Genomic DNA, 23294 nt, shown 5'->3' with positions numbered 1-23294 from the left:
GATGGTGACGATCACTTAATTTGAAGTTTGACCTATTATTGTGACAATAATAGGTCATATTCCTCTCATATTAGGGTGGTTCAAACTTCAAATTAAGTGATCGCCACCATCGTGGTAAATCTAACGGCTCAGAATATAATTAACGTTTTAATCTCGATAGATTTACCACGATAGTAGTCTTCAATAACCCTTGGATCTTATAAAATCACGAAAACTACTAATATGAGAGGAATATGACCTATTATTGTCATATTCGATTATTAATTTTTGTACTATTCAACCCTAAAAAGTATTAAAAATGAGTTGTTGGTTGAACAACGATCACATCGCATAGACATGAGTTCAAATATTACCCCCTACCCAAACCCCCATTTTAAAAAAAAAAAAAAAACCTTGAAAGTATTAAATGTCTATTTTTATTTTCTAGAAAACAAAAAACGTCTATATTTTTTCTATTTTCAAATGATTTTAATTACTTTCTTATTTTCCGTGTTTTCTAAATGGGCAACGAATGCATTTACTGATTGTTCTTTTTTTCGGAAAATGAAACACAAAATACCGAACAGATTCTGAGTATCTGTACTGTAGTTATTATAGGCATCTATATTCTCTACTGATAAGAAACCATGAAAGACGAAAAATGGAGACTAGCAGAAAAATTAATAGAGAAAACTGGAACCCTAAAAAAAATACATTTAATTACCGGATCAACAAATATTTTGCGATCTTTGTTTCTAACCTGTAAATGATTCAAAAAGGAATCCACTGACTGTTTCTTGGCCTATTTGGGTTTCCATATAGCTTTCTAATCCAACGTGGGGATATCAATCAACATCATCTGGGTAAGAGCTGATGATCTTCATCTGAATCCTTCTCAAGCTAACAGAAAACTCCAATGCTTCATTCATGGCAGCCCGAGCACCGACCAAGGCATCTTCGAGGTCCTGGCTAGACAAATAAAATGAGCATATTATGCTGAGTATGCGATCATGCCTTTCTTGAAACCTTACCAATCTTTCCTCAGCTTGTTCCAATGCTTGGCTTACAATCCTCAGTTTATCTTTTGTGACTCGTTGTCTATGCCATCTCTTTAGATTTGGCAAGCACAAGAAGAATGATGCAGAGAAGCCGATTATGGCGTAAACGATTCGGCCATAATCCATGGAGCTTCTGGTGGTTATCTGGGCAAGAAAGAAAATAATGTAAGAATGTCACTTTGTATATAGGTAACCTTTTAAAGATTCATTGCTTTCATCTAGGGAAAAATATAAAATTAGGAGAATCTAATCCTGTTTTGCTAGATAGGGTTTTTCTTTATGAAAAGGTCATAGATTCACACATCTAGACCAACAATATTGAGCCGTTCTCTCACATCATAGGATTGGAAATTGGCAGTTTTTGGTAAATTCCAGGCAGAAAGTTGGAGTGGTACACAAAAAGTAGACTTGGGTAGAGAGACAAACGCAACCTTTCTTTTTCAGTCATCCCAACACCCACATAAGACAAATTATTAACCATTCAACAGTAACTCTTACACGTTCGTGTGGTAATTGGTAGGGGACGGTAAGTTAAGATGAACTTCTGAAATAGCCAAGTGAAGGAAAATTATGCTGAGATTTTAGAAATATTCAAGATTGTAAGTCAAAACATGAAGAGACAGAAAACTTACCGAAACCAAAACGTGAAGAGACTAGCAGACCATAACTAATTTCATCACCATAATTTATTGCTTCTGTTTTAGAAGTTTAGCTTGTATTCTACCCCGAGCAGTTCCCAAATCCTGATTACGTTTTCTCGATTGTCTATTTCTTGGTTGCCGTGGCTTTCGAGGCTTTCGGTTCGATCCCATCCTCTCTAAGCGCTGACGGCGAATATCAGGATCAGCCCAGCCCTTTCCCCAATCAGCAAAAGTAGAATATGATCTGGATTTGTTCAAGGAAAGCAGCATATCTGCCTCAGGGTAAACATTAAATGTTTGATCATTCTCAAATTGCAAAAACTCCAGTCCTAGTTTTGTTGGCTTTGGATATTTTATCTGAACATGAATCTGTGAAAAAGAAGTAAGTTGAAATAATAAGGTCACTAGAGTGGCAATATCAAGGAGAATACATGCACAACACTTTTTAGTTTTGCTTGCGATTATGAGTATTTGAACAGATCAGAGTGCAAAAATAAAAAACAAAAAACAAAAAAATTTATAGCCAAGTAGAAGAGATCGTTGAAAAAATTTCTGTTTTCTTTTGCTTTCTGTGCGATGTAAATTTGCGAAGCATATACTGCTTGCACCAGAAATATATCCCAGAAAAACTTGCCTAAAATAAAAGTCATATTAGCGTATACCTTGTCATCTCCTTCAGTGATGAACTCTTTGCCTTCCAAAATTCGAGCCAGACCTCGCCACCATAGCGTATCGGTAGCCAAGTACGTTTGAGACTGCATACAACCATCATCCACAAATCATTAAACAGCTAATTGATTAAAGCTATACATATCGTACACGCCATATGAAAATTTTGGCTTGGACAAGATTTGGGAGAGAAACTAGAACCAGTATCACCTGCTCCCTTATCTTACTGATGAACATCCTAAGGTTTGGCTTCTCAATGAATTGACGTCTTCTTGTGTCACTAGAGGCTTCACCATCATAGCATCCATCTGTGAGACCACTCCTTCCCTGAAATTCAATGCAAAGCTCTCAGTAGAAGCACTGGGGGAATAGAAGTCTAAAGAATCATATCACTCAACCCTCAAAAATTAAGGGTTACACTAAGTTCCAATCACATTCAAATTGTTCACCAATGCTGAAATAGTAACTACCACCTCATGTGGACACTAATAAGAACCAAAAAAAGTGTAGCACAAGTGACTAAGTGAGTAAAATTTAGGGAAAAAGGGGAAAAAGAATCAGCACACTTACATGATAAGCAGCAATGACCTGCATCAAAATATTCAGTTCCTCTTTCACATTTTTTATTTCAGGAGGTCCGTTTACACATACATCGCACCTACAGAGAATGTATTGAAAAGTTTTTCCCTGACATCAAATCCTCAGCTGAAGGATACAACTTTATTGAAAAAGCTGTGAGAAAAGAGAAGAAAACATACAAGAGACACTTCTCATGACTAAAATCCTCTCCAAAGTACTCCACAAGTATTTTAGCCCTACAAACTGAAGTGCTCATTCCATATCTGCAAATAAACAAAACAATCTTCAACGAATGGAAAAGTGAAAAGGATGGAACTAGGATGTGCAGGATGCATTTGACACAAACCTGAAGCAATCAGCTAACATCTTGTAGGCTTGTTTTGTCTGATCTTCACTTCTTTGAGTGGGCAGAAGTGAAGGTATTCTTGATAGGTTTGCATATAAGACTGGTTTTCAAAAAATAATACCTTATAAAAAAAATTAATTACCATGACATAAACACTACACTCCATTTTACTATAGTTACAATAAAGCTTGACCTACAAAACTTCAAGACCATACAAGCGAGAAGCTTCTATGTGACATAAGAATTAAATACTTATGCTGCAGGGAAAACAGTCTGAGCCAGAGTATATATTATTGGTATTAATCAAGTGCATCACTGAGTAAGATTCTATTAAGGTAAGATAGTGACACATTCTAAAAGTAATATGAGAACTTACTACAGTCTGCTAATTTCCCATCCCTTCCAGCTCGGCCAGCTTCTTGATAATATGCTTCTAAACTCTGAAGTAACACACAGAAGGAATCTCTTCCATTTATTACAATGCACTGATCTTAGAAGAGGTTAATTAATAATTCAGCAATATGAAATCCACGAGATAAACCTGTGGCCAGCCATAGTGGATGATTCTTCGAACATTTAACTTGTCAATCCCCATTCCAAAAGCAACAGTCGCTACAATCACCTTCAGTTTAGGTGAAAAAAGAAACATTAGGTCTTGACTAATCTCCTATGTTTCACTGTAATTCAGATTCGGAAACACGACAAATGAAAGAAAAATTCCCATAAATCAAGAGCCAAACCAAGTTTAGTTTCCATGAAATAATACAAACTAGAAAGCAAATGTCCCAAGATTATCAACATGCTCTCTCAAGAACACAGGTAATAGGTAACGGCCAATCTGTTTACAATAATTACAAATCCAATAAACATAATATTTTAGATCTTAAGCATCATATGCATGAAAAAAAATACCAAAAGTTGCTTCCACATAGCATAAACAGAAAGAACATGGAAATAGTAATCATTAGAAATGGAGCCATAGATATTCACTTTTGACTCATATTCATATATGCCCAAACATCATGTTTTAAGACCAGTTAGAAGTTCTCTTTGTTTTGCAGAAAGCTAAAACTATACTGCTCAAAATATCAAAATAAGTATATTCATCAAAAGAGCAAACACCTGAACAGAAATAGGCTTATGCTTATTTAGTAAAGTGATACTTATGAAAGAAGCAAATAAAGGTCACCAGTTTCCAGAATCTTCTACTAACTCGAAACCCTGTACCTGCAGCACATCTTCATGAAATTCCTTGTGAACCCGCCTTAAATGTGTTTTTGGCAACTGGAGAGGAAAAAACCAAACGTTAATGGCTTGCCAAATTAAAGTACTCGTCATGGTGGAATGAAATGAATAATGTTGTGGAAATTGCAAAAATGAAAATGTTACTACTATGGTAAAATTAGTTCACTGGCATTTGATTACAAGTAAACACATCCGAACACTTAAAGATGATGCCATCTAGGCTAGTACAGCCATAAATATAGGAAGTACACCATAGTGGCATCCCTAAAAATTAGAACTTTGCCACGAAATAGAATCAAGGAAATGATACTGGACCAAACTTGTAAAGTGAATTGAGTTCTCCTTGAGGGCTAATTGAACAGGAAGATAGAGATAAAGCACCACACAGTAACCATAATAAACACAAGAACAATGGACACTCTTCTGAATAGACATGAGTGAAATGCACAAACTATACCGACGCATTGTATGCAGCAGCCTTCACACCAAATCGGCAAAGATACTTTGCAATACTCAACGTCTCCTTTCTTGTGGGAACATATATGATGGTTGACCCACACTCTAAAGGCTCTTGCAGAAGTTTTAGTCTTTCTTCTAGTTTATTCGGTGGATCAATCAGCTCAGATGACCCACAAATATCCATGTCCTTAGATGGAGATTCTCCACAAAATTCACCACAGGCAACTGTAAGAATAATTCTGTCAGATTGTTAATATAAAAAACCAATAAGCGTGTAGCAAAGCCAGAGTTTATTACTAACTTTTGAAGTATGATATGTATGTTAGAGCATCCACAATGGATGCTACATTCAACACTTCAAATTGCACTTTATTGTCAAAGTGTAGTGCTAGAGCACCACAATGGGTGCAAAACAACACTTGTGCCTATCTTGAAACCTTGTACATACTCCATATATCAAGTGCCTATTAAGTTACCAATTTGGACCCACAAAACCAATAGAAAAATGACACTTGTGCAACCATTTTTGAACTCTTGCCAAAGAGAGGGAAATGGTATAAATGGTAGGTGTGTTTCAAGTGTTTGTATTTTGGTACCATTGTAGGATGAGCTCTTGACAATATGGTGATGCACAAACACCAATCATAAAGGTAGAACAACACAATCTAGATATGAAATACATCACAAAATTCTAGAAGAATAGACTAGTACCATCCCAATCATTAGTGCTCTGAAAGATGTCAATCTCATTTTCCAAATAGTCAACTGACATTTCTTGTCCCTCAGAAGCAGTCGATTCCTTATGTTTCAATGAATTTTCATCATCATCATCGTTGTCATCATCTATGTCACTACAACCATTTTCAGAGTTGTCCAAAACACAGGGAGGGAACACATCTGCTTTAACTATGCCGCCATGACTGTCCATTTCTTTTGAATTCGTATTTTCTTTCTTGTGAACAGTACGCCTCCTAGTATATACGTCTATTAGCTGGTGGAAGTCCTTCTCATATGAAGATGAAGAAGATGTTCTACTATGCCTAACCTGCAAATAGCAGCAACTTATGAAGCTTTATAGAAATAACAATAATCGATATAGTTGTACGATACCAAAAACAATAGTAGTAGATATATGACATCAAAAGTGGCTTTTCATTTAAAATAATTGAAAGGCTATGTAGTATGCAATAAGAACCACTTGAAATTTCTTCAAACATAAGAATACTGGTCAGTTTGAAAACTACAAGAAAATAACTATTGTTCACACACATGCATGTAGACATACAAAAGCACACAGGGAACCACATAACACATGCCGAAACCAACATGCAGTCTAAACACCCACACACAAAACACTTGCACAGGGACACACAAATAGCAGAAACTGCCATTAAGCATAGGAAAGCTCACCGAAAACCGAAGATTTGATCGGAAAAAAGAAGTGAGGACAACCCTTGTCTCCTTTGACATGCACAATGAAATGAGAATGTCATCTCGAACCCGAACAGTTGCAGTAGCAGTCAGTGCCATCAGGGGAATATCATATTTTAAGAATTTCAAATTGCTAGCACTGAAATTCTCTCGCAAGACAGACAGTTTCCTGAAACATTTTGTAAAAAAAATAGTGATAATTCTTATCATCTCTATTCAAAAGCTATGACGACTTCTGAAGAAAATATATAAGCAAGAATGATTGGCTAAATAATCAAATTGATAGAAAATTATGCAGATCAAATTGGCACTTAAATAGAGGTATTATAACAGAAGCCAACTTGGTGAGTTCCTAAAAGGTAGGACCACTGTTTATATAGCACGCGTTTCACAGAAAGGATGATCATATTTGAGCAACTGATGGCCCTTTTGGGCTGCTAATACACACGAAGCCAAAGTTGTTCAAAATGAATTCATACTGCAATTAATCCAACCAACAATGAAACAGCCAGCTGAATTGACATAGGGAGAGAAAAAAAAGAAAGAAAGACAAATAGATGTTGATGACATGAACAGACCTGTAATCAGGCCGAAAACCATGGCCCCACTTAGAAACACAATGAACTTCATCTATCCCAAACAACGCAATTCCACGGTTTTCTGCAAGTGTCTGAAGTGGTTTTATCAGTCTGCAGCAGAATACAAGCACTTACCTGATCAACAACACACAACTTACCAAAAATCCTTTATGATACAAATACAAAGGCAATTTTTTTTCACCTTAGAACTGTCTCTGGACAAACATATATTATGCTATACAGGCCTCTCAATGCTTTGTGTTCCAAGCTTCTGTCAAGTTGCCCAGATCCAAGAAAGCAAGCAGAGACACCATGTTTCGATAGCTTTAAGCACTGATCATGCATCAAGCTTATCAGTGGTGAAATCACCACCACAACTTTCCCGGATATTATAGCTGGAATCTGAAAACATAAGGATTTACCTGCAAAGCGGTAATCAGGCAAAAAATCTTAGCTCCACCGAATACAAATTATACAATAATGACGAAGAAGATTAAAAAGTTAATCAATGAACAATACCAGATCCTGTTGCAGCCAGTACAAGGCAATCTTTGTGAGCTAGCCAAGCAGACAATGCTTCCTTTTGGAAATTCTTCAAGGATGAATAACCAAAATGCTTTTGCATAATAATACCAACTTTCTCTTCCCAATCCGATTTGAAATCTTCCTGTAGGCAATGGATTGGTGATGATTCTTGTATGGTTTTGGTATTGCAATTCATAGAAGGTGAAGAATCTGTACATTCTTCTCCAGGACAAGGTGACCCCATAGATTGAGAATCCAAAATAGTGGGTACAGCTTTAGTTCTGCTTCGTTTCTGTCCTCCTGCGGATTGAAAATGATCTAAAATACTAGATTGACGCATTAGATCTGCAGAATGCTGGGAGGGCAAGGATCTTTTGCCTAAATTCTTTCGACTGCTCCTGAAAGTTTGAGTCCTACTTGATACATCTCTGTTGTCCCTGTGAGAGCTATTCAGGATGTACTCAACTGCAACGTCAAAAGATGGACCAACCTCTTCTACAGCCTCTTTGACTATGGAATTCTCAAAACCCATTTCAACAAGTCTATGGATGACTTGATCACTGGATGTGCCATTGTCATCCATCATAAAGAAACTGCTTCCTAAAGAGAAGACAAAAGTACTAAATAAATGAACCTAGGTAGCATGCTCAAACTATAGGAGCACCACACACCTCATGCCCGCGTAACATCAAATGCAAGGGCGGCTCAACCCCTAGGCGGCCTTCATAATTGTGACCTTGTGAGCTCAAAATAATTTTTTTTTTAAAAACTAACTATTAATTTACAATCTAAGTTGTCTCTTAGTTAAAGAACTCTATTAGATTCCTAGTCTCATTCACAACAAGTTGTACACCCAATTTTCAAGTCAATCCATCGTTCATTTTTTTATTTTTAACTATCAATTACCAAACAATCATTTCTTTACATTTACATTTATGATTGCAGGTTTAGCTGCCACCTTTAAAACACAATTTACAAGACAAAAGAAATTTTCAGAATTTAAAATGAAATTTTGAAAGAAAAAAATACTCCAATTGAAATATTAAACTTCATAAAAAAAAGTTGTAAAAAACTACTTGCGGTCAACTATGTCAACAAGAAAAGTTAATTGGATTGGCTTTTTTGTCGATTGAAAAAGAAATGTTAGAAAATCTTGAATATAAAATTTTAATTAGTGATTTTGCATCTCAAAAAATAAGAAAAGTAAATTTTAAATAAAAATTAAAAATTATATTAAATTTAAAAGGGTCTGAGTTATAATATTTGTCTAGGGCCTCTAATTATGTTAAGCCGCCCCCGATCAAATGAAAGAAAACCACGAGAGAAAACATTAATAATGGGAATACAAGTTCGGATTGTTGGGCATCCGCTTTCTAGTAACAACTAAACCAAATATACCTACGCGCTTGGAAACATCGCTCAGCTAACTTCTTCTTTTTTGTGTTTTTCCCTGTCTAATAAACTAAATACATACTAATAATCGAAGTTACTTTCTTATGGGAAAACGATAAAGCATTATTCTCTTTTCAATTTTCTTCAGTATTCTTAATTTACAAGTGGAGGATTGACAAATCATTGAGCATTATGAGATCATATAAAGAAACATATCAGCTACCGTAACCATTCTGTGTGTTACACATATAATCGGATTTTGATGGCAAAAATCTACTTTCCCGATGCCTAAGCAGCGAAATTAACCCTAGAAATTAAGACGATAAAAAAGAAAATCAAATTCAAATCCAACGCATATCCTTAACTACATCGCATCAACTAAATCCATAGATCCGAAAATTTTCTCGGAAAGCAAACAAAATCTCAAGGATAAGCAACATTCCCAGATTCAATTGCTTCACCTAAAACATAAATTTAAAAAAACGATGCGTAAGGTAACTTTTAAAATCTAACACCATAATCAAGATCCACAAAATCTATTAGCGAAACGAATTTTGAGAGTACCTGCTTAAACAAAGTGCAGTGACGGAGGACGAAAATTGAAACCCTAGGATATGCCGTGCCGAGGATGTTGAATACAAGCGCGACAGTTTTTGGAGAATTCCCCGCGCCAGACTTCAAATCACGGAAATTGGAAAGGGTTCCCGAAAGAGTAACAACTGTGTTGGATTTTATATTAAACGGCGTCGCTGCAAGTACTTGAATGCGTAAGCTGAAGCATGATTCATGAACTGGGCTTATGTCCGCTGTCAAACGCAAGGCCCAGATATTCTGTAACCCGTTAATTTTGAAGCCCATTTAGAACCAAAAACCCACAATAAGGGCCCATTGAGGACTAAACTTTCTGGAGAAACAGTAAAAAGAAAAAACTATGGATAAATGTTCTTGTCAATAAATTGTCTTTAAAAATTATTTTAGGTAAAATGTGATGAAATTCGCATACATATGATTAACAGAACTCAGGAAAGGAACACCATGAGCTCAATTCCCAATCATTAAAGTTGGGTTTCACTGTAAAGTCATTTGTGAACATTTGATTGAAAACCCTTTTTATAGACTCAGGAGGAGGTCCTAGTTTGATTTTCAATGAAAACAATATCTTTGGCTCAATTTATCATGTGTGAAAAATTTCTGACAATCTGAGTTAAGTTCATGCCAAATGTCCAAAGAATAAACTTATATAGTGTTCGATTAAAAGAAAAACAAGTGTAAAAATAGGCGAAAACTCATCTTCCAAAACCATGTCAATACTTATGAAGCTGAATATTCTTTTCTTTGATGTATATGATCACCACATCCAAAGAAATATGGTCTTGAAATTAAAGAAATCAAACAAAAATTAAAAAGCAAAGATTGATGAATTCTAAACTGCTAGTCTCTCCTTACAATTCATCAGTAGGCTCTTCATCTTCATAACTACTTGAACTTCCACCACTTTTCTCATACACTTGTTTTATGACAGGATTATAGACAGCTTCCACCTCCTTCAACTTCTCTTCAAAGTCGTCCTTGTCAGCGCTTTGGCTATCGTCTAACCACTCGAGGGCTTCTTTCAATGTACTGTCAATATTTTCTTTAGCATCAGAATCAATCTTATCAGCAAGCTTGTCCTTGTCTTCTATGGTGCTTCTCATATTGTAAATATAAGTTTCAAGCTTGTTTCTGGCATCAATCTTCTCCCTCGTCTTCTTATCCTCCTCCGCAAACTCCTCTGCCTCTATCAACATCGCGTCAATCTCATCTTGGCTGAGACGGCCCTTATCGTTGGTGATGGTGAGGGACTGTGATTTTTTATTTGCCTTGTCCTCAGCTGTCACATGGAGAATACCATTCGCGTCGACATTGAATGTCACCTCTATTTGTGGCACACTCCTGCAGCAGATGTTTAAAAACGTAACTCATTAACAGAAGACTAATCAGGAACTGTAAAAATCGACAACAATGTAAACAATGAAGTACCTTGGAGCTGGAGGGATACCGGATAGGTCAAACATCCCGAGCTCACGACAATCTTTGGTTAAGCTTCTTTCACCTTCAAAAACCTAAAGATAATTTGGATTTATGCAAGTGCATTAGTCAGTCAGTAAGTAACGCTTCAATATCATCAATCGATCAAATGCTTTGATCAATATATTGAGATGTTGTACCTTAATAGCCACGGTAGTTTGCTGGTCTTGGTAAGTGGTGAAGATTTGGGATTTCCTTGTTGGGATAACTGTGTTTTTGGGAATAATTTTTGTCATGACGCCACCCGCGGTTTCAATCCCCAAACTCAAAGGAATAACATCAAGAAGAAGCATGTCTGCACAGAAAGGTAAACACTTTACATTTATGCATTATAAAAGTTTCTGCCACAGGACTATGGAAATCGATAATAAGAACACGAACTGAAGCTATAACTTTACCTTTAGTCTCTTCTCCGCCTTCCCCGCTCAGGATTCCACCCTGAACTGCAGCACCATACGCCACAGCCTCATCCGGGTTGACACCCTTGTTAGGCTCCTTTCCATCAAACATATCCTTCAAAAGCTGTTGCACCTTAGGGATTCGAGTACTCCCACCAACTAGAACAATCTCATGAATATCAGTCTTCTTCAGACCAGCATCCTCCAAAGCCTTCTTAACAGGTCCCATTGTTTTCTTAAACAAGTCTAAGTTGAGATCCTCAAATCTTGCCCTTGTCAATGGCTCTGAAAAATCTACGCCATCGAAGAGCGACTCAATCTCTACTCTGACTTGGTGCTGGCTACTCAATGCTCTCTTAGCTCTCTCACATTCCCTTCGAAGCTTCCCGAGTGCCTTTTTATCTTTGCTGATGTCTTTGTTGTGTTTCTTCTTAATCAACTTGATAAAATAATCCATCACTCTATGGTCAAAATCCTCCCCTCCCAAATGGGTATCACCACTGGTGGAAAGAACCTCAAATACACCATTATCAATGGTTAAGATGCTAACATCAAATGTACCACCACCAAGATCATAAACCATAATGTTCGTTTCCCCTCCTTTCTTGTCTAGTCCATAGGCAATAGCAGTGGCTGTGGGCTCATTGATTATCCGAGCCACATTAAGTCCAGCTATTGTGCCTGCATCCTTTGTCGCCTGCCTCTGTGCGTCGTTGAAATAAGCTACACAACGAGCAAGGGAGCGACAAAATTAGACACCCAACAACCGGTAAATGTACATTTTGTAGCCAATGAAGACAAGAGATCAATGCATATATGAATGATTTATACCTGGAACAGTAACAACTGCATTTTTAATCTTCTTGCCCAGATCTCCTCGGGACTAAACACCTTAGCCTCACCTTTCACCTTCACTTGTATGTAAGGCTTTCCACCTGTTAGGAAGTTCATCTAGGCCTGTTTAGTGTGTGGGCTTGGCCTGTGTTTATTTGGGCTTGTTTGGTTTTATGGTCCGATTAGGATCTGTCTGTAAGGGTTATATGAACCCCTCTCTTATTTTGTTGGGTATCTATCAAAAATCAAGACCTTGTGTTTGTTGCTTAGGGTTTCCCTTTGCTGGTATTCCTTGTGTTGAGTCTGCTGGTTCAATACAAGTTGTGTTTCCTTATTAATTGGTATCAGAGGCAGGTTAAGCTGCGCATGGTGCTAACTCGAAAACAGAAGGAAGACATGGAGAAGGAGAAGACAAAACAACGCTTTCAGACACTTGAACAACAGTTCGAGCTACGACTGCAGAAAAGTGAACAACAAATGCAACATGTAATCGAGTTAGTGGCGGGTTTGGGTGTTAAACTGGAGAAATTCACTGATTGTTCACAGTCAATTAAGCAAGAGGAAGTAAAGGAGATGAGGAAGGCGGCGGATCTGGGTGACCGAGCTTCCAAAAGTTCGTCAGAAAAGGTGAATTTGCGGCCGGAGATGGGTATTCTTCCAAACGAATGGATTTTCCAAAGTTTGATTCGGGAGATCCTTCAGATTGGGTTTACTGTGCTGAACAATTTTTTGAATTTAATCAAACTCCTCCAGATCTCCAGGTACGTTTTTCGTCTTTTTACCTTAGGGGAGAGGCATTACGGTGGTATAAATGGATGAGCAAAACAGTGGCGTGGGATGGGTGGAAGCAGTTTACGCAAGCAATTTCAACGAGATTTGGACCCAGCCAGTTTGAGGATTATGCGGAGATATTAGCAAAGTGGCGTCAAGCAGGTTCAGTGAAGGAATATCAGAAGGAGTTTGAAAAATACGCGAACATGGTGGATGGGTTACCGGAAGCATTCTTAATCAGTTGCTTTGTTGGTGGGTTGATTGACGAGATCCGAATGGAGGTTAAGGTGTTGAGACCTTCCACTTTAATTTCGGCTATGGGGTTGGCTCGGTTGATGGAAGATAAGTTGAATTCTAAACGGGTGAAAACCGTGTGGCCAAAGAACACAAATAATCTGAATGTCAAGGCTCATGAGGGAAAACAGTCTACAGTGTTACCTCCCATTAAACGGTTATCTCCTACGGAGATGGAGGAAAGGAAGAAGAAACAACTTTGTTACAATTGCGATGAGAAGTGGGTAGCTGGGCATAAATGTAAGCATAAAACTCTGTTTTTGGTGGAGGAGTGTGAGCATGAGACAGAGTTAACTGCAATAGAAACGTTGGGAGATATGCCTCAACTTTCTAATGCTTTTACTGACATAAAGTTTCCAGAGGCACTTCAGATTTCTCTTGCGGCTTTGGGAGGCTCTACTACCCCGCAGACAATGAGAGTAACAGTGTATATAAAAAATCAACCCTGTACTGCTCTGATCGATTCCGGAAGCACGCATAATTTTTTACATCCTCGTTGGGTGACAAGGTGTGGCTGTAAGGTGGAGCATGGTTCGGATATGGAGGTAAAAATTGGCAACAGTGGGAGTATGCGAAGTCTGGGTTTTTGCCCTTCGGTGCCACTGAAAATCCAACAATACTACGGGGAGGCCGAATTTTTTGTGCTTAAGTTAGGTGGATGTGATGCGATTTTGGGTATGGCATGGCTGAAGACACTGGGTAAAGGGTTGTGGGACTTTGATCAATTACAAATGAAGTTTATGCAGAATGGCAGTGAAGAGACCATAGTGGGCATTAATTCCTCACCAATTCAGGTTATAGAGGCTCAACGCATGGAGAAATTGTTAAAAATTTCAGAACCTCTCGGAGTAGTAGTGAACTCGGTTTATACTGAAGTAGCTACAGGAAGTAAGGTGGAGGTCAGGGTTGAGCCACGGAAGTTGGAGGCTGATGTTGCTACTCTTATACAACGTTTTGACAGCATTTTTGCCGAACCGACGGAATTGCCGCCAATACGGGATCAGAATCACAGGATTCCCACGTTACCAGGCAGCTCCCCAATCAATGTTCGACCTTATAGGTATGCTCACTTTCAGAAGGCGGAGATCGAACGATTGGTTACAGATATGTTGAGAGCGGGTACTATTCGAGTTTCGAGCAGTCCGTTTTCGTCCCCAGCCCTTTTAGTGCGAAAAAAAGATGGTACTTGGCGATTGTGTTTTGATTATCGAGCACTTAACAACATTACTGTTAAGGATAAATATCCTATTCCAGTCATAGATGAATTACTTGACGAATTGCAGGGTGCTTCAGTGTTCTCCAAACTAGATCTTCGGGCGGGTTACCATCAAGTCCGAGTGGATGAAGCTGATATACCTAAAACTGCTTTTAGAACTCATGACGGGCACTTTGAGTTTTTGGTAATGCCCTTCGGGCTAACCAATGCCCCTGGCACTTTTCAGAAGCTTATGAATGTTGTGTTTCAACCTTTTCTTCAGCAGTTTGTGGTTGTTTTCTTGGACGATATATTGATCTACAGCCCTACCATGCACCTGCATATTAAACACCTGGAATTGGTTTTTTCTAGTTTGCAGAAGCATCAGTTGTTTGTGAAGGCATCAAAGTGTGAGTTTGGGGTACCTCAGGTAGATTATTTGGGACATATTATCACTGCCGAAGGAGTCGCCGCAGATCCCACGAAAATTCAGAGTATGCTAAAGTGGCCCCCTTCCTCTTCATTAACAGCCTTACGAGGTTTTCTCGGTCTTACTGGATATTATCGAAAATTTATTAAAGATTATGGCAAAATTAGCGCCCCCTTGACTGAATTGTTGAAAAAGGGCAACTTTCAATGGAATATGGAGGCAGATAAAGCTTTTAGTGCTTTGAAGGAAGCAATGAGTACCACTCCTGTTTTAGTATTGCCAGATTTCACTAAATCTTTTGTGCTTGAAACAGATGCTAGTGGTTTGGGCATTAGTGCTGTCTTGACTCAAGGTGGTAGACCTATAGCATTTGCTAGTAAACATCTAGCTCCCAAACATTTGGGTTTGTCCACATATGAGAAGGAGCTTTTAGCCGTGGTTTTCACAGTCAACAAGTGGCGGCCCTATATGATTGGGCATAAATTTATCATCAAGACGGACCATGAGAGCATTAAACACCTTTTGGGGTCCCGGGCTCACACGCCACTACAACAGAAATGGATTACCAAATTACTCGGGTATGACTTTGAGATTGTGTATCGCAGCGGAGTGGAGAACATTGTGGCGGATGCACTGTCTCGTCGGGAAGAGATGGAGGGAAGCTTGTGTGCCTTGTCTCGAGTTGAACTGACTTGGTCTGATGAGTTAAAGAAGGATTTGGCAGAAGACCCGTGGGTGCAAGAGATGAAGGGTAAGTTATCCAAGTCTTCATTCCTCGAAAAGAATTATTCTGTGGAAGGGGGGTGCTTGAGGTACAGGGGGAGAATGGTGATTAGTCCCACTTCTCCTTGGCGACAGAAATTATTATATGAATTGCATGTTAGTCCCGTGGCGGGGCATGAGGATTACAAAAAGACCATTCAGCGGGTTCTTCGTACTTTTTATTGGCCAGGGATGAGGGCTTTTGTTAAACAGTACATTGCTGAATGCGACATTTGTCAGAGACAAAAGTATGAGACCATAAGGTCTCCTGGATTACTGCAGCCCTTGTCAATGCCTGTCAGAATTAACCATGGACTTTGTCGAAGCTTTGCCGAACTCACAGGGACACACGGTCATCATGGTGGTGGTGGATAGACTCTCAAAAGGGGCCCATTTTGCTCCATTGCGGCATCCTTTTACCGCGGTTTCCGTAGCACAAGTGTTCACTGAACATGTTATTAAATTGCATGGAATACCAACGTCGGTTGTTAGTGATCGAGATAAGGTCTTTGTGAGTAAATTCTGGTCTGAGTTGTTTAAATTGCAGGGTACTCACTTGAAATTATCTTCGGCATATCATCCTCAAACCGATGGCCAGACCGAGGTGGTCAATCGTTGTTTGGAAACTTATCTTAGATGTTCTTCTGGGCAATTTCCTAAGAAGTGGACGCGTTGGTTGGCTTGGGCGGAGTATTGGTTCAACACATCCTATCATTTGGGCATCAAGATGACTCCGTATGAGGCTACTTATGGCAGAAAACCTCCCGCGTTATTAGCTTACGAGTATGGAACTGCAAGTGTTGAAGCGGTAGCGGGAGAATTGATACATAGAGACCAGTTGTTGAGACAACTGAAGCCAAACTTGGTGGAAGCACAAAATCGAATGAAGCAGGTCATCGATGCTCACCGCACGGAGAGGAGCTTTGAAGTGGGAGATTGGGTATTTTTGAAGTTACAACCCTATAGACAAAACACTGTTCAGCGACGCGGTAATAACAAGTTGGCACCCAAGTATTATGGTCCATATGAAGTCATTAAACGGATTGGTAGTGTGGCCTACCAACTCAAGTTACCCGAAGGAGCTCGAGTACATCCTGTGTTCCATGTTTCCTGTCTTAAAAAGGTTGTTGGTCAGAAGGTAGTTCGAATGAAGGAACTTCCGAAGTTCGATGATGAAGGAGAAATTCAACTGGAGCCTCTTTGTTTTCTAGACCAGAGGTGGGTCAAACGAAGGGGTAGAGATAAACGGCAGGTGTTGGTGCAATGGGTGGGGTTGACAGTTGATGAGGCCTCCTGGGAAGAAGCTTCGCTAATGCTGGAAAAGTTTCCTCATACACAATCTTGGGGACAAGATTGTTCTTCTAAGGAAGGGGAATGTTAGGAAGTTCATCTAGGCCTGTTTAGTGTGTGGGCTTGGCCTGTGTTTATTTGGGCTTGTTTGGTTTTATGGTCCGATTAGGATCTGTCTGTAAGGGTTATATGAACCCCTCTCTTATTTTGTTGGGTATCTATCAAAAATCAAGACCTTGTGTTTGTTGCTTAGGGTTTCCCTTTGCTGGTATTCCTTGTGTTGAGTCTGCTGGTTCAATACAAGTTGTGTTTCCTTATCACCACCCTTGTTCACCACTTTATATGGCAAGTATTTGATATCTTTTTGAACCTCTGGATCATCAAACCTATTAACAAAACCAAACCCAGTTCAATTCACCCTTCAAAGCGCGAGCCTGGGAAAACCATAATCAATTAAAACATTGCTTACTTTCTCCCAATAAGCCGCTTAACATCGAAGATGGTACGATCAGGATTGAAGGCCGCTTGATTCTTTGCGGCCTCTCCAATCAAACGCTCCTCGTCCATGAATGCAACCCAAGAAGGGGTGATTCTGTTCCCTTGATCGTTCACTATAATATCTACCTGACCATTCTTGTATACACCCACACAAGAGTAGGTTGTTCCAAGATCAATACCAATGACTGTCCCTAATTTTGGAGACTCATCAGCAGCTACTGCTACTCCTAACAAAAACTCTACACAAAATAATTTCAAAAGAAAATTCAATCAGTACAAGGCATATCATTATACCCATTAAAATTTACTGAAGCAAATAAGGTTTAGCTTACAATCTGTCAAGCTGACAAGTTTTAGGTCATCATAAGAAAAACATAAAAATCCAACCAATAAAATATCAGAAAAACCACAGAAACAAACCCATGAAGAAAAACTGCATAAAAGTTTTAACTCACCAGCAACAAAGAGACACAGAAACACAATGGCCTTGTTCTTCATCTTCATTGCTTCTGATATTTTCTTCACTATTTTTCTCTGCAAAGTCTCTGTTTTTCTTTCCCCTGTTTTGAATGGTACAGGAGAACGAGAGAGATGGGTTTATGTATATGGGTTTGGGGGGTCAGGTGTAGAGTAATCTGGCCTATTATAATATGCCACATTATCATTTTCGCGCCCTAATTGTTGTGCGCCTTTTTCCTTACACATACAAGAGCGAATAGTTGTTGAACACGTAAGCGTTTTAGGCGGTTAAAGTAGTTCGTTTCTCTCCCGGACGTTCTTGATTCCGAAAGAAGAGAGAAGACATGGCGTCTGCGGTGTTTTGTTGTGGCAGTTTAATAAGAAGTTTTTAGGATTTGGAGTTTAATTAGGATGCTAAGACAAAAGTAGTGGGATATCATATTTTGGATTTATTGGGCCATTCATGTTAGGCCTGGCCCATCTTCATGGGTTCGACGACCATTGTGAATTTTTATTTTTTATCGGGAAGGCCTTGACCAAAATTCAGATGATCACTCTCAGACAATATTTAAACCTAGATCACATTTGTTCAGTTCGCACCACGATAATATAAGCTTAAGTCCTAAGCCTATGCCCAGTGTGAGATACCAACAGAGATATACATCACTTGGGTTCGAACTCGATACCTTCGTCTCTAGAAACAACATGTTGCTACCATGTGTCTAGGGATTTGGCCGAAGTCAATACCAATTAACCTATCCCCAGTTGGTACCATTATGAATACCTTTTGTAGTAGTGTATCTCACTAATTCAATGTCATATATGCTAATACTTTTTTTTTTTAACTCCTATATCTTTTAGGCATTCAATATGGATCTAAACTCGAGTCATCAAGCTCGCACACATATAAGTTTACAAGTAATGTGGTCCAAAGTTCAACGTGTGGCCACGGAATATTACTCTAAATGGGAATCAAACTTTGAACTTTCCAAATCCATACAGTTTGATCTTAGACAGATTCCCCCATAAAACAACTACTTGTATATCACTGATTCACAACATTGAACTGCCATAAAGGTTTTGGTGAAATTACCTCAAGTAGATTAGAGAAATAAAAAAAAAAACTCTGCCCAAAGCAGTCCAAGCATATGCTAAAACTCTACATAAAAATTTGAAGAGAGAAAAAAACAGAGTTACTTTCTGAAAACCACACAAGAACATTCAAACTCTATCTAAATGGAGCAAGAGGGTTTGGACTAGTTGCCATTTTCGAGCTTCTGAGCTCTTTACACACATGATCTAACATACCCAGAAAGTCTCTCACAATCACAAATATCCTAAGAGGGTTTGCTTCATCTTTGCTCACATTTCCATGGAAGTACTCAGTAATCTCTCTCACAAGTAACAAGATTCTATCTTCATCTTCCTTCAATTCCTTCAACTTCATGTCTCCATGATTCATGAACTTCTTCATCGACTTGACAAAATCCCCTATTTTCAGGTCACTGTCCACTAGATGTCGCAATTTGGACATTCCTTCTGATAAATTTGAGACAGAATTTGCAAGAACATCCAAATCAATTGTTGCTGTCTTTTTCACATTGTACAGTTCAGTGCTTAATCCAGAAACAAGGTCTAGTCCCATTCTTCTGTAATCTTCCTCCTTCTCTTCGACAGTTTGGTTCTTGTTTCTCTGATTAATCTTTCCCATAATGCTGTCTGATACTCTCATTCCTTCTGACCTTATCATTTCTTGAACAACAAAGTGTAGTAAGTTGGTTCTTCCATCAGTTCCTTTTACATCGGCAAGTTTAAGGAGCGCGTCCAGCTTGAATGCTCTGGCTCCTCCTCTGATTGTTCCAACATTCATTCGATTACCCGTTTTGAGAACTGCTTCAAGTAGCTTTAAGAAGAGCCGGCTTGATCTTAGTTCCTTACAAGCCTCCTATTAGACAGTTGAAACCAAGAGAGATTAGTAGTTTGAGTCACTGAAATTCATTGAAACCAGGATGTTATTTTTATGGTTAATTAGATTACCTCTAGCATTGAAAAAGAGTTTCTGAGATGAATGACTTCGTCTTCAAAAGTTTCTCGATAAAGCATGGCGACTGCTCTTTGAAAAGCAAATGGTATGTTGAGAATGGCTTTGACAAACTGTTCTGCAAATCCCAATTCATTGGTGTCCCCTTTATAACTGGATAGCTTTTCCTCTTCTTCCTTGGTTGGCACCATCTTCACAAGTGCCTCTAATTGCTGTAAACTAAGACCATCACCTGCTTTTTTCACCAATGTGAGTAAAGTTAGGTCTATTCGTCTTTCAAATTATCCCTAAACTGTGACAGTTGATAAATATACCTGTTAAGAGTGCTTCACATGCTTGTTCAGCAGTCACATTCAGTGCTTTTGAGAGTATGGTTATGTTCTGCAATCTTTTGGGTTCAAGTACATGCTTGCTTGGAGAAGGAGTTTTGCTCTTCCCTTCATCGTTCTTCGATGAACTCTGTATGTTGTATCCGAATAGCGATTCTATCATTTCTTCATCCAACCTGTAATACAATTTCATAAATCCATTGATTCAAACCAGAGAAGACGGAAGCGGGTCTTGATTATGAATGTAAAAAACTTACTCAAATGAGCTTGATCTTAGCTTGTCCCACACCATAGACCCATCCGGTGCTGCTCTAACTTTATCCCAATGGAGTGGCTTCAATTTGGGTAATGGAGCTCCATCTTTCCCCAATGGTGTTTGTGGAAGAAATTGAGATGGTGGAGGAGGAGGAGGCCCTTTTGTAGAACAGCTATTTCTGTTTAGAAATGGAGGTGGACATGGCGGCGGAGGAATACTAGATGCAGCTTGTAAAGCATTAGGAGATTTATGAGGTAATGGCGGTGGAGATGTAATTTTAATGCAATTGATGGCTGGCATTGGTGGCGGTGGAGGAGGAGGAGGAGGAGGTGGTGGTGATGGTGAGGATGTGAAATTCTTAATGCAATCAGAAGAAGTTTCAATCCTCATGTTTTCCTTTCTATGATCTGGTTCTCTATGTGGAATTGGTGATAACTTTGACACATTTGAGGGTAAATTTTCTGAAATGTCACTGAGACTACCAGCAGAAGCATTTGAAAGCCTAATGTTTGATGAGTGTGAATCATTGAAAGAATGAAAAGATTCATCATCAGAAGAATGACAATCAACAGGAATGATTTTATCACCAGATGAAGAGTTACCCACATCAGAAGATTCATACTTAACTGACTCTGGATCATCCTCATTAACAGACATAATTTCCCTTGCACAAGAAGAAAAACTAGCAGATTTGACCAATTCTTGGTCTGATTCTGATTCCTTCCTCTCCAATTTTGTGTTCACAGTTTCAGGAATTTTTTTAAGACAACAACTTTGCTGCTCTAAATCTACACCTAATGAGTTAAGATACAAGAGATCATCAATTACAGGATTTGAGCTCACCTTGTTTGCTGAATTTTGGGAACTCACAATCTTGGATTTACCCTTTTTTCTTCCTTTATTCATGTGGTTAGCCATTGTTGTTGCAGATTTCTTTTGTTTCCTGAATTTGCCAAAAACCCAGAAGAACCCAACACTAAACACTACAAAGGCAGCTCCTGCAGACACAAGAACTGCAATTAAGACCTTTTTCAATCCACCCTTCTCACTATTCTGTTCCTCAATCTTGTGGGTTTTTGGAATTGGATTCAATTTGTGGAATGGATGATGAGAATGCACATGTTTGTGCAGAAATGGAGCAGGAGCAGGAGCAGGAGCCTCAGCTTCAATGGTGGGTGATGGAGATGGTGATGGTGACAAGTACTCAGAACCACTAGAAGATCCTCTTCCTCTCTTGAACCTCCTCATACCCAATAGAGCTCTGAACTTCTTCAATAAGAAAACTTCATCTTCTTCACTCTCATCATCTCCTGAAACTCTCACAATCTGGTTTTCATTCTCACTTTTCTCCTCCTCCATGAAATAGTACTCTTGTAGTCTCTGAAGCTTCAAGTACTCCGATGCATCAAGTGAAGCCTCAGCAATCAAAATGTGGGTACTTTTCAATGATATGAGAATGAAGAAGAATGTGATGATGGAAATCATGTGGAGAATCTGATACACACAACCCATTTTTTTTTCCTCTCCACACCCAGAAATAATAATGATCGTCAAATCATCATCATAAAAAAAACACCAAAGTTTCCCTTTTTTGGGATTTTACATGATATTTATCTTTTTATGGGTAGTGTAGTAGTGAAGAAGATGAAATCTGCTGCATTGTCTTTAATGCTACTCCAAGGAACCCCTGAACCTGGCAGTTGTAGTTGTACTAGCCTTCTTTACTTCTCCATTTTCATCTACTCTTCTATCTTCTCTCACCTCCATTAATTCACCTGCAAAACACAGACAATGTACATAAATCTCTTTGTCTGTCTTAACTTGATTGTCCTAAAAATGCAAACTAGATCCTATGCTTAATTACTTTCCAAGTTTGAATAGTTTCTGCTTAAGCTGATTTTGTTCTTCCTTTCTGGGTATTCTTTGCTTTACTGCTAACTTTAGAGTTCAAGATCTTTGAATCTGAAATCTGGGTCATGATCTAAACCTTTTTAGTCACTAAATTCAAACATTTGTGAAAAGGGTCTTGGTAGGTCCACATTTTGGTTGGACTTTGCCTACCTATCAAGAGGGTTTTTGTCCAAGTCTTCTCCAACCCTCATTTTCTTGTTAAGGTAGGACACAACAGGAACTACATGGTCCATCACTTTCTCATGTGAATGAATTCATGATCTTCTCTTATAATGTTTTGAACCATATTGGAGGGCTAATCAAACATTATCTATTAGTCTCTTTCACAATTTAGTGGGTGTCATTACAATTTTGGTTGGTGTTGCTTTCATGTTCACAATATATATAGAATCCATTGTTGGTAGAGTTGTAGTTGATTTTCCAGACCTATTTAGGGAAATAGTTTCTTTCTTGTCTCTTACCTAACCATAATAAAGAGAGGGTTCAAGTCAACTAGAAAGTGGGAGACCAAAAAAAATCATTAACAAAAAGTAATATCTTACCTCGGTCGGATTGACATAATTCAACAAGTGATGTATAAGTAAAGGTCTTGCACCTCTTACACAATAATACGTCTTTGAGCCTAAGAATCAATGATAATGATTCATGAAGAACAATATCCTTATGTTTGGGCTTAGATTTCCAACAAGCTGCCATGTTAATCTTAAACCTTGATTCACTACTTGTGCTGTTGAAGAAGATAAAACATTTTCACTTTCCTTCATTAGAGTGGGTTGATTTTCTAGGGAATAATTTTCTGGGATACCAAACAAGAGATGTAGGTGGCCACTTGCTATCAGAACACAATCCCATGTGAC

The 23294-nt window shown here is 38.6% G+C and overlaps 2 protein-coding genes and 1 pseudogene across 3 annotated transcripts; all 3 read right to left on the bottom strand.

Annotated features, from left to right (window-relative positions):
* Nucleotides 1–641: 641 nt before the first annotated feature.
* On the bottom strand, nt 642–9613 carry LOC120009581 (ATP-dependent DNA helicase Q-like SIM). Of its 2 annotated transcripts, none has more exons than XM_038860224.1 (17): nt 9467–9613; nt 7505–8110; nt 7188–7407; nt 6986–7096; nt 6387–6576; nt 5688–6021; nt 4975–5201; nt 4500–4556; nt 3814–3894; nt 3649–3712; nt 3273–3372; nt 3106–3189; nt 2918–3005; nt 2558–2674; nt 2341–2433; nt 1670–2047; nt 642–1181 (listed from the first exon to the last, which is right to left on the bottom strand). In XM_038860224.1, the coding sequence occupies exons 2-16, from the start codon at nt 8094–8096 to the stop codon at nt 1724–1726; spliced, it is 2682 nt and encodes an 893-aa protein (XP_038716152.1). In that variant the 5' UTR covers nt 8097–8110; nt 9467–9613; the 3' UTR covers nt 642–1181; nt 1670–1723. The 2 variants fall into 2 exon arrangements, with proteins under 2 accessions (XP_038716152.1, XP_038716153.1); XM_038860225.1 differs by having other exon boundaries at nt 7505–8103.
* Nucleotides 9614–10288: 675 nt separating this feature from the next.
* Nucleotides 10289–17945, bottom strand: LOC120008604 (annotated as a pseudogene).
* A 1046-nt stretch (nt 17946–18991) lies between these two features.
* Nucleotides 18992–22243, bottom strand: LOC120009171 (formin-like protein 11). The gene is made up of 4 exons (XM_038859643.1): nt 20528–22243; nt 20256–20446; nt 19938–20173; nt 18992–19845 (listed from the first exon to the last, which is right to left on the bottom strand). The coding sequence occupies exons 1-4, from the start codon at nt 22036–22038 to the stop codon at nt 19129–19131; spliced, it is 2655 nt and encodes an 884-aa protein (XP_038715571.1). The 5' UTR covers nt 22039–22243; the 3' UTR covers nt 18992–19128.
* Between the last annotated feature and the right edge of the window lie 1051 nt (nt 22244–23294).

Source organism: Tripterygium wilfordii, chromosome 11, assembly GCF_013401445.1.
Source record: "Tripterygium wilfordii isolate XIE 37 chromosome 11, ASM1340144v1, whole genome shotgun sequence".
In the NCBI taxonomy this organism is placed as follows: Eukaryota; Viridiplantae; Streptophyta; class Magnoliopsida; order Celastrales; family Celastraceae; genus Tripterygium; species Tripterygium wilfordii.
This window is presented reverse-complemented; position numbering and strand designations above follow the sequence as displayed.

What these genes read in the sequence shown, in the direction of transcription:
- LOC120009171 (XM_038859643.1), bottom strand. Translation starts at nt 22,038, where the DNA reads ATGGGTTGTGTGTATCAGATTCTCCACATGATTTCCATCATCACATTC. An exon ending in ATGTGAAGCACTCTTAACAG is followed by an intron (nt 20,174 to 20,255) that starts GTATATTTATCA and finishes TGAAAAAAGCAG; the next exon opens with GTGATGGTCTTAGTTTACAG. An exon ending in ACTCTTTTTCAATGCTAGAG is followed by an intron (nt 19,846 to 19,937) that starts GTAATCTAATTA and finishes ACTGTCTAATAG; the next exon opens with GAGGCTTGTAAGGAACTAAG.
- LOC120009581 (XM_038860224.1), bottom strand. Translation starts at nt 8,096, where the DNA reads ATGATGGATGACAATGGCACATCCAGTGATCAAGTCATCCATAGACTT. An exon ending in TGTCCAGAGACAGTTCTAAG is followed by an intron (nt 7,097 to 7,187) that starts GTGAAAAAAAAT and finishes ATTCTGCTGCAG; the next exon opens with ACTGATAAAACCACTTCAGA. An exon ending in TCCACTATGGCTGGCCACAG is followed by an intron (nt 3,713 to 3,813) that starts GTTTATCTCGTG and finishes GTGTTACTTCAG; the next exon opens with AGTTTAGAAGCATATTATCA.